Source organism: Strongylocentrotus purpuratus, unplaced genomic scaffold (assembly GCF_000002235.5).
Source record: "Strongylocentrotus purpuratus isolate Spur 01 unplaced genomic scaffold, Spur_5.0 spur5_scaffold_20, whole genome shotgun sequence".
In the NCBI taxonomy this organism is placed as follows: Eukaryota; Metazoa; Echinodermata; class Echinoidea; order Camarodonta; family Strongylocentrotidae; genus Strongylocentrotus; species Strongylocentrotus purpuratus.
Window position 1 is genome coordinate 45,206,925 of NW_022145606.1, and position 10,411 is coordinate 45,217,335.

The window sequence follows — 10,411 nt, forward strand, 5'->3', positions numbered from 1 at the left end:
TGTCGAGTGTCGTTTTAAATCCGGACGGTTTCCTACTGTGAAGAAGTTACTTGGTAGGGCCTACATGTCATGATGTATAGTGGTATGGACGTGTGACCAAAGTTCGCGCGTGACCTAAGTTCGCTATCTCGAGAAATCAGTAAGATTTCGAAAATTTGATATCACCAATGGAAAGAGGACATAAAATTAACCAGAATTGAATTTTTCTTTGGAATTGGGTACGAAATTGTGAAAATATTGACAAAAAGATCGGCAAATTTTGCAATCTTAATTTTGTGTCCGTTCCGAAAAATTATCAACTTACGGTACCGATAAGGGTCTGAAAATCTTTAATTTGAGAGCAGATTTCCTCAAAATTGTAAGTAAAATGTGGTCTACCAACTGATTGTATGATATCTTGCCTCGTAAATTATGATAGGGGACGGTCTAGACTAGACCTATTTTTATTACCTTATATTTTTTTATGGATCACATTTTTTGATAAACTAGACTAGAGGGTCTAGACTAGAGTCTAGCCTGGCCTAGAGTCTAACTTAGATCTAGATCTAGATCTAGTAGAGGTCTATACTAAACCCCCGTGCGTGAAGTTAGGTCTCGTTTTGGGGGGACTTTTTTTAGATGCCATGTCTGCATGCAGCGCGCACACACGATTGGACATCGAATTTTTAGATCGCGATATCTCCAAAATCCTTCGATGGTAAATTTTCTAGTTGAACCAATCTGTAGATCTAACTTAGACTAGGCCTAGTAAAAAAAAAAAATTGCCGTCCATTTGGTTATAGGCCTAGGCCTAATTGAAATAAATAAATTTGTGTAGAATATGAGAAATTATAGATCTAGATCGAATAGTCTAGACCCTATCATATTTTCATTTTTTTGTAAAATGTTCTAAACTGTCCTAGAACTTTGCCCCCTTCATAAGTCTACGCACTGTTAAAGTTCTCATGAATGTGTCTGTTCTTGAGTGGGTTTGTTGAAATTGAATGACAGGTAGACTAATACTAGACCTATATTTTTTTTTGTGGACAATATCATATTAGACTCGAAACTAAAGGAGATAGCCTTATATTCATAGTGGTTAGTGTTTGCTGATATGTATATTTTTTGTTGAATTCATAATATGCAAAAATGTCGAAAGACAATGCTTTAGTTTCCTTAAATCAATTAAGCGTCTTGACCGGGTCTAGTCTCTGGTCTCTGGACACCACCAACCACTGGCCTTCCCAACGATGCAGAGCTAGAGTAGGCCTTGAGCAGAGGCGCAGTGCAGTGACTCCTTTTTGTCATTCAACACGATCAGTAGACTGTCACTAGACCGAAAGCTTCAGTCTCTGATATCGACAGTTGTTCCACTGAGATTACACCTGGCTCCTCGACGTAGTCTACCGCCTCTATTATGGGGAATATTGACAAATGTCAGTTTTATTAAAGAATGACCCATACCATTACCAGGCATTACCACTTACCAGACGAGATTTCCGACTAGCCTAGATCTACATCTAGTCCCTATTCTAAAAGCTATGTCAGACACAATAATGAGACATAAAGCCAAGGAAAAATGTTCATGATGGTTTGTCGGTGCTATTCGATGACTATTTTTCATTCAATCCGAATCCAAAACAGAACTGTCACTTTCAATTTCAGAGAGACAAAGAGTCCGGACACCCTACCTCACCTTGTATTTTATATTCATTTGGTTTCATTAATTGTAGGGCTAGTTGGTCTAGGCTAGCTATCTATTAAAGTCTTACTGTTAATTGTGTGCCATATCTTAACTTTGACTTTATGTTACATCTATAGATCTACTTTAGGTCTTTAGAACTTGAAACTTTTTTCTTTTCCACCTTTTCTTTCCTTCAGGAACACCCTATTGAATTGTCATAATGCCTCTCCCAGCAACTGATGATTATTCAGCCGTCCAGGCTTACTTCACAGCCAAGGAATGGGCAGAGACCAGTGACTATGAGAAACTTCGTCTCAAGAACATCAAAGAAAACTATGAGATGATGATCGAAGTTGGTATGTTACATGTAGTCGTCTATCGGGCACAAGATCGCATGGATCATCTAAATGTCACTTTGGCAATTCTAGGACAATTACCCCCTGGACAATCACCCCGGCTAATTACAGGAGGGACAATTTACCCCCCTCCCCCCCCCCCCCCCCCCCCCCCCCCCGTAAAATTGTCACCCAAAGACAACCCTCCCGCCCCCCTCCAACAACAACGAAATCAGCTTTTATTAAAACCAACTTAGATCTACATACAAATATCATCAGGGTGGACTTCTCCTTTAATGAAAAGGGAGTAGTTTGTCTGTGGGGTGGTTTTCCTTGGTTGTCCTAGAGAGAGAGAGAGAGAGAGGAGGGGGGGGGGGGTAATTTTCCTGGGGGAAGGGGGGGGGGGGGGGGTAAATGTCCCGATATGCTCTTCGGCCCATATTTTACTAATTAAGTTAAAACTGTCCCTGAATCTAAGATTACTTTTAAATAAGGAAAACCTAGACCTCAGACTGACTTCCTTAGTTGAACCCATTTTCAAACTTTTGCATGCAATGAGAAACAGGTAGGCTTTGTCTTAAAATGAGTCTGAGAATACTTGATCTAGACTACAAGCTGATACAAGCTGTGCAGTACTTCTAGATCTACTGTAGATCTACGCCTAACAAAGTTAGACAAGATCAAATATTAGATCCTCCTGGAACTAAATTAGACCTGTATCTAGAGTGTGATTCTAGATCGATAATCTAAACCTCAATTCTAGATTTCTACATATTATAGGTGTGGTAACTTTCTTTTTACAAGAAAGTCTATTCGACAACTTAGCAAGTTTATCATTGATAGTTAATCAATATTAGTTTTAAAGCTTAATGAAAGATACACCCATTTATAAATGATCCAATGTACTGTATTTGTTATTTCTTTTAAAAGGAAACTAGTGATTTTTACTTTACATCCAATCATCTTGATGATGATCAGAGAACATATAAAAAAAAAAAAAAAGTTACAACTTATTATCAAGCAGCGAATTTGTATTCGCTTTTTGGTACAGATTTACTGCGTATTGCCATTTACACTGCCGCTGCAAGAGCGATTTCTTATTTTTGAAGGCATACCGTGCTAAAAATTCCTAATTCTTATTTTCAAATGTTGGCAGGTATGCTATTGTTTCATGTTGTAATTTAATTGTATTATGTAATACAGGGTTCTCTTGCGAAGCAGTTTGTATGCATGTACGAAGCTGTGTATGAAGAACACAGAATAAGTGAATAAATAAGATGTCTTTTATATACAGGACTACAGGTCAGTCCCCCAGCTTTCATGCAACCTCGTCGCGGAAGAAAGAAACAGATCGTAGAGGAGAGTGATAGCGGGGATGAGGAGTGGAAGCCAAAGAGGGCCAAGAAAAAGTCAAGAGGTTGGTCTAGATTTATCTGTCTAAATTATTTTCACTGTATCAAACAAAATCTTATCTAGTGAGATTGCGGCTTTGTTATCTTTTACCACTGTTCATGTCAACTGATATAAAAATTATTTATCCAATTATGTATAATGTACATTTAGCATGATATTAATCGAGAGCGAGAGAGAGAGGAAGATTGAAAGATGGAGAGATGGAGAGAGTACTGGTTGGCCCTACTCAGTAGTACTACATGTACATGTAAGATGTGCATGTACTGTACATAGCCCAATATAGGCATAGCTGTAAAGCTTCAAGGACCTTATGGCAGATTAAACTTGTACATGTACTAAATGAAATAAAGTCTACTATCATCATCAAAGGACCAGAAACTACGCCCTCTCACATTGCCTGGAGACAATCATCCAACGACGATGGAAAACGCTGTAAAAACCAACAACAGCAACTACTACTACTACTGCTGTTAGTATTGTCCTTATTGTTAGTACGTGTATGTCTTAACAGTGGTGGTGGTAGTAGAGGTAGTAGTACAATAGCAGGAGTAGTAGTATTAATAGTAGTAGTAGTAGTAGTAGTATTAGATAAGATGTAGTAGTAGTAATGGCAATTTTATATCCGTTTGGTATGATAGCAAGTATAAAGGCATCAATTATTTGAAAGGAATGTAATTTGTCCATATAAATATATACATGTACAGTCTATGTCAATCATTGCTATCAGATGAAGATATGAACCTAGTAAATCTGTAGAACTGTGTAGTTTTTTGAGTAATTGCTTTAATACTTTTTTTAATCATTATCGCATCACTATAGGAAGACGTTCAGATTAGATTTTAGGGGTATGACGGTCTACTAGTAGCAGGAGTAGTAATATTAGTAGTACTACAAGTAATAACAGTAGATGTAGTAGTAGTAGTAGTATTTATATCTGTTTGGTATGAAAGCAAGTATAAAGGCATTTATTATTTTGAAAGGAATTTAATTTGTCCAAACACAGTCTGTACATGTTAAAATTGATCGTTGCTATCAGACAAAGATATGAACCTAGTAAATCTTTAAAATTCCAAAGAACTGTAGTTTTTTTTAGTAACTGCTCTCCTTTTTAAAAATCATTATCCATCACCATAGTAAGATGATCTGATTAGATTTTGGGAGTATGCAGGTGAAAGGTGAAAGGTCTATTTCCTTAAAAATCTAGGCTGTGGTCATCTTATCGCAAGATGTCAAGAACTATTCGAGCCATTTACATCAGACTTGGAACTAGTAACAAAGTGAAACAAACAGATTAGATTTAGGGTTAACAAAGTTAGAGGTATAAAAGTCAACTGTGTGTGAGATTATTTTTAAAATCCTTGTTACCATATCAAAAACTATTTCAGCTGTGTTGTTCAACATAGAAAGACAAGAGATCAGATTTTGAGATTGTGAGGTCAAAGGTCACAAAAGTGAATTTAAATGTACATGTATGCTTTATGGTAGTATACAGTATGAAGGACACTTTAATAGCCATTATCCTAACTGCATTTAGATGGAGGCAAATTGGAGACGTAGTAATATCAGTACATCTTTCTTTTTTTCCAGGATGTACAGTCTATTTTGATCATTGCTATCCGATGAAGATATGAACCTAGTAAATCTTTAAAAATCAAAAGAACTCTAGTTTTTTCAGTAATTGCTCTCTTCTTTTTAAATCACTATCCATCGCCAAAGTAAGATGATCTGATTAGGTTTTGGGATATGTAGGTCAGACTTAAAGGTATAGACCAGTTCTGGTCATGCGATTGCATTGTGAAAGAAACTTGTGGAATCGATCAGAAAAGGTTGATCATCTAGCATATAAGTATGAACTGCAAGGTTCTTGAATCATCAAAATGAGAAGGCCCAGGCTTGGTAGAGTTACAAGCACTATGCACAGAAAGATGTACAGTATATGGAACTACCCTATATCTATCAAGTCCGGATTGGTAATAAGAGCTTCCATTTCATTTGTTGAGAGGGGGGCGTTTCTAAAACTGGCCTTTAGCTTTAATATAGTTAGAGGTCAAACAGTCATGTTTATCAATGAATATTTTAGTTGTGTTGATCACCATAGAAAGACAAGAGATCAGATTTTGAGATTGTGAGGTCGAAGGTCATAAAACTGAACTTAAATGTACATGAAAATGTATGCTTTATGGTAGTATATATGAAGAACACTTAATAGCCATAATGTTAACTGAATTTAGATGGAGGCAAATTGAACATGCAGTTGTACATCTTTTTTTTTCCAGGATCTTTCCAGGCACCATTTAAGGTTCAACAGAAAGCTCCCAAGCCAGTTCATGCAAAGAAGCAACAATCATCGGAAGAGAGTTCTAAACCAGTAAGTAAAACAAAATACACAGGAGCTGTGAGCATTTACGCTCTCAAAAGCTCTAAAAGCCCTCTGTAAAATTGAATAATTGAATGAGAGCTTGGTTCTAATTATTTTTTGCCCCCAAACAATGTGAAAAATTGCACCCCCTCCCCCCCCCCCACGAGCACCAGGTGAGGGGGCCCGTCTTCAAATAAAGGTGAAATTAACATGTGTTTTTTTTTTCCAGGGGATGGTGCCCAGGCCCCCCCCCCCCCCTCCCTGTATCCGCCACTGAATTTTCCTTCTGGCCCACTCCTGAATACAGAGTCTTGGTAAAGATCTTGTAATATATTGATATGACGTCTTACATGTAGCCTAAATACATACAATATATAAATGCATGAAATGTGAACAGTATATATACAATATAATAAAGTACATATTGCTTTATATCAAATCTTAAGATCTCTACAGTATATCTACTAACTCCTATCTTTTGAATTTAGCACACTGTAACATCAGGTACTGTGTATGATGATGACGGCAATCCACTAGATGATGCTCATCATATAGGGGGAGAGCGAATCATTGACCTCCTTGAATGGAAGGACTTTGACGAATCCACCCAAGCACAGACAGATACCACATCATCAGGTGATCAGGGGAAACAGTCAGGTGATCCGAACACTCAGTCAGGTGATCCCAACACTCAGTCGGGTGACCAGAAGACTGAGCAAACCCTGACAGGAGTAGCTTCATCAGGAGGCGACCAGTCTCCCAAGCAATCCCAATCGTTTTGTATGAAAGTTGGTGGATGTGTTGGTGGAAAGGCAAAGTCTCTCTCGGGTAAGGAAATCTTAACAATATCATCTCCCAGATGTGACTTTTACTTTTTTCTGTATCCTATAAGTGAATGCCTTACTTATATGCACTGTACATTCATAAAATTAAGTTTCCTCTCTTGGACGAATGAATCCCTTTCATACAGCACACATCTCCATCTAGTAAGCAGTGAAATGAAAAGAGAATTGGGATCTGAAAAGATAATGAACATTTCTTGTATCCTGTCTATCAAGTTACAACTTGCCCAACCAAAGCACTGACAGAATTAACTGAAACTGAACGGATGAACTAAAGGGAACAACTTGAAAAGCTTGACATATAATATGGATTCATGCCAGAGAACAACAACAACGTAAACTATAGAATGAAAGTCTACATTGTTCTGAAAAGGATAAGCTGGGAATAAACTAAATCAATTTGTGCATATTTTTATTTCAGTCAGGAGAAAGGAAAAACCCCAACCATCCCCAAGACAATCTAGATACCCGAGGAGAGCAGTGAGCCGGAAGTCCTACAAAGAAGATGATGTTCCTGACGATGATCACTACATCTGTAAGTAAACACAAGATAAATTTGTTCTGGATTACTTTGTTTTGTTTGATGTGATTTACTCTGAATTGTTGTGTTATGGTTGGGTTTGGTTTGGAAGGGCGAAGATTGTCAAGCTATGAAATATGTGAGTAGTATTCCTATGGGGAGATTTTGTTGGAATATGCCTTTGAATCAGCAAAGGAAGAACTAGAAATAAATTTCACAAAATGAATAAATCTAATTTTAAACTAGACTTTAATTCGTCACTTCGACGAATTAGGTGATACGTATGATAATGGTTTACATAACGAATAATGCATTATTTACACGATATATTATTTTATAAAATGCTTTTCCTATTATGATCTATCCATAGTGTCAAGTTTAAATTGCGTCCCCTTGATCAGGGATCTAGGGAAGATAGATTGAAACAATATATGACCTTTGACCCTGTACAGTAACCAGTTACACCTTTGACTCTAATTTACATCATGAAGAACACATTTTGACGATTTTATCTTATTCAAAGAAATGAAAATGTAATTGATAAATGATTGTCATCATGATAATGATGATCATGATGATGATCATGAGCGCGATCCTGACATCTTATTACAAAAATGAGGGTTGATTTAGATAGCACAAAGTCTCAGCGACAACATACTAAAAAATCAACAAAATCCATGCAGAAATAACGGCGACATTGCTCGTAAAAGACAGGAATGTAGAATCCAGATTTGAGAAAAAGTCATCTCCCATAGGGATTACACGCAAAAAGTAATGGATCAAGTGAAAATAGGGTAATAATAAAGTAAAAAGGGTTGTTTATTACATTATTTGCGAATCTACGTGTTTTAATAATCAAAGGAGATGGTACAGTGAAAGGTCAAAAGGAAAAAAAAGTGAAAAAAAAATATTGTTGGAGACACCCGGACTCGAACCAGGGATCTCGAGGTTGGAAATCAAGTGCGTATACCGATATACCAAAACATCTCCCATAGCGATTACACGTTAGCGGGAAATGGAATTCTGAAATCTTACTTTGCAAGTGAAATGTGAGCATGATCCCGGCATCTGATTGAAAAATACGTGACACATTTGTGAAAGATTGTCTTAGCTACAACATACTCGAATCTCAGCGTAAACAAAGCTGAAACAACGGAGCTGTTGCTCGCAAAAGACGGAAATGTAGAATCCAGTTTTGAGAAATAGTCATGTCCCATAGACAATACACGCAAAATGTGAAAAATTGACATGCCTCCTTTAATCGCAAAAATACGCCATGATACCTTTGTCAAACCGGAAAATTATGGTTACTACATTTGTAGAAAATTATCTCAGCTAGAACATATCAAAATTTGGAAGAAAAACAATCAATATTTACAGAGATACAATCAATTTTCCAAAAATATGCAAACGTCATAATATGCAAATTTAAATTTTGAGTTTGGAGGCCATTATGATGACATGACTTAAAATTGACCGGACGGATATTGTTCTTAATCATGATAAATATGAATGAGAAATGGATTCCTGTTATGAAGATATGATCATAAGTTGAATTTTACAAAATGGCGCCTGGATGACGTCACGATGACCTTGACTCTCTGGAAAGTCACACAGTTCTAAGTTAGACTAAGATCTATCATCATTGAAAGTTTCATGATAATGGCTTTATTCAGTCTTGAGATATCCTGCGAACAAATTCGAGGAAGAATAAAAAGAAATAATAAAGAAAATCTTGACGAAATCAATAGGTGATACATAGACTTCGTTACGTATCACCTAATAATAAAACAAGGGGGGAAAATGAATGACATATTCAAAGACAATTATTTACTATTATCTGGAACTTGTGTATAAGCCATCAACTCATGAAAATTAAAACTTCTGCAACTTTATTACTTTATTAGTGTTCATGCCCTTCATTGACACAGAGGCACCAATTATCTACCATCAGCATTAACTATCTAAGTGAAATATGAAATGAAAACAAAAATCTGTCTCTGCAGCCTCGAAAAAACTACTGATTGTACGAAAAAAAACATGATTGTTTGACTGACAATGATATTCTATAGTTAATCAAATTCTATTATAAACTTTTTCAGATTGTGAGGACTGTCATGAGGTCTTTGAAGGTGAGTGCTCCAAGCACCCCCTTACCATCATCAAGGACAACCCTGTCCCTAAAGGCTCGAAAGACAGAGCAAGTAAGACTCTACCAGATGGTCTAGTGGTCAAGCAGTCATCAATACCAGGGGCTGGTCAGGGGATCTTTGCTACCAAGTTTATCCCTAAAGGATACCGGTTTGGTCCGTATGATGGAGACATTGTGGACTTAGAGACTGGATATGACAGTGGATATGCATGGGAGGTATGAATTTTTTGTTGTATAAATGTTATTGCATAGAAACATTAACTTTTATGTTGAGTCTGATTCAAAATACTAACGCCCATAGATGTTAACATTTTTATCACTTAGATACATATAAAATATCTATTACAAATAAATGCATATTTCTAGGCCTTCCTAGAACAGATTTCAGTTTTTAATGTTTAGTTATATAAGATTCTAAATTTTAACAAAATCTATTATCTTGTGTGGAAAAGTAAACACGTGTTATCATTATAACGTACATGATAGAGAGAAATCAAGAATATAGCAAATGTTAATGTTAATACATGCGTGCAATATATTACAATATGTTCATTTTCATTAATAGGACAATTAGATATACAATTAAACATGAATTATTATAGAAAATATTAGTACCGCTAAAAGTGAAAACGAATAATATATCATACCCTTTGGAATAAGTGCAGTTCGTGACAATTTCAATTCCTGTTCGAGATCTAAAATGCTCCCCCCCCCCGCCCGACCCCCCCCCCCTTTGATGTAGATCTGTACAGAAGGCAAACCTCACCACTATATGTTGACAGTAACAGTGAGCAGACAGGCAACTGGATGCGATACATCAACTGTGCACGCAATGAAGGTGAACAAAACCTTGTAGCATTCCAGTATCTCGGTGAGATATACTACCGTACCTTCAAACCAATCTGTCCAGGAAGGGAGCTACTGGTCTACTATGGGGAGCAGTATGCTAAGGATCTTGGTATCACGTCACAGCTCAATAAACTCAACATTGAAACTGGTAATCATTTCTTGTTATTATTATTGTATGTTATTGTCTATGTATTTATTTTATATCTTATTTAATGTAGAAACATAGGGTGAGGGTTAGCTTGCAGCTGCAAATTTTTTTTTGATTCTAACAAACCATG

At 36.6% G+C, this 10,411-nt stretch overlaps 1 protein-coding gene across 1 annotated transcript; it reads left to right on the top strand.

Annotated features, from left to right (window-relative positions):
• The first annotated feature begins 1,793 nt into the window (after positions 1–1,793).
• Positions 1,794–10,207, top strand: LOC105443953 (histone-lysine N-methyltransferase PRDM9-like). The gene is made up of 7 exons (XM_030993459.1): positions 1,794–2,019; positions 3,293–3,415; positions 5,688–5,779; positions 6,259–6,598; positions 7,034–7,147; positions 9,235–9,500; positions 10,027–10,207. Exons 1-7 carry the CDS (start codon positions 1,884–1,886, stop codon positions 10,138–10,140), a joined length of 1,185 nt encoding a protein of 394 aa, XP_030849319.1. The 5' UTR covers positions 1,794–1,883; the 3' UTR covers positions 10,141–10,207.
• Positions 10,208–10,411: the final 204 nt, after the last annotated feature.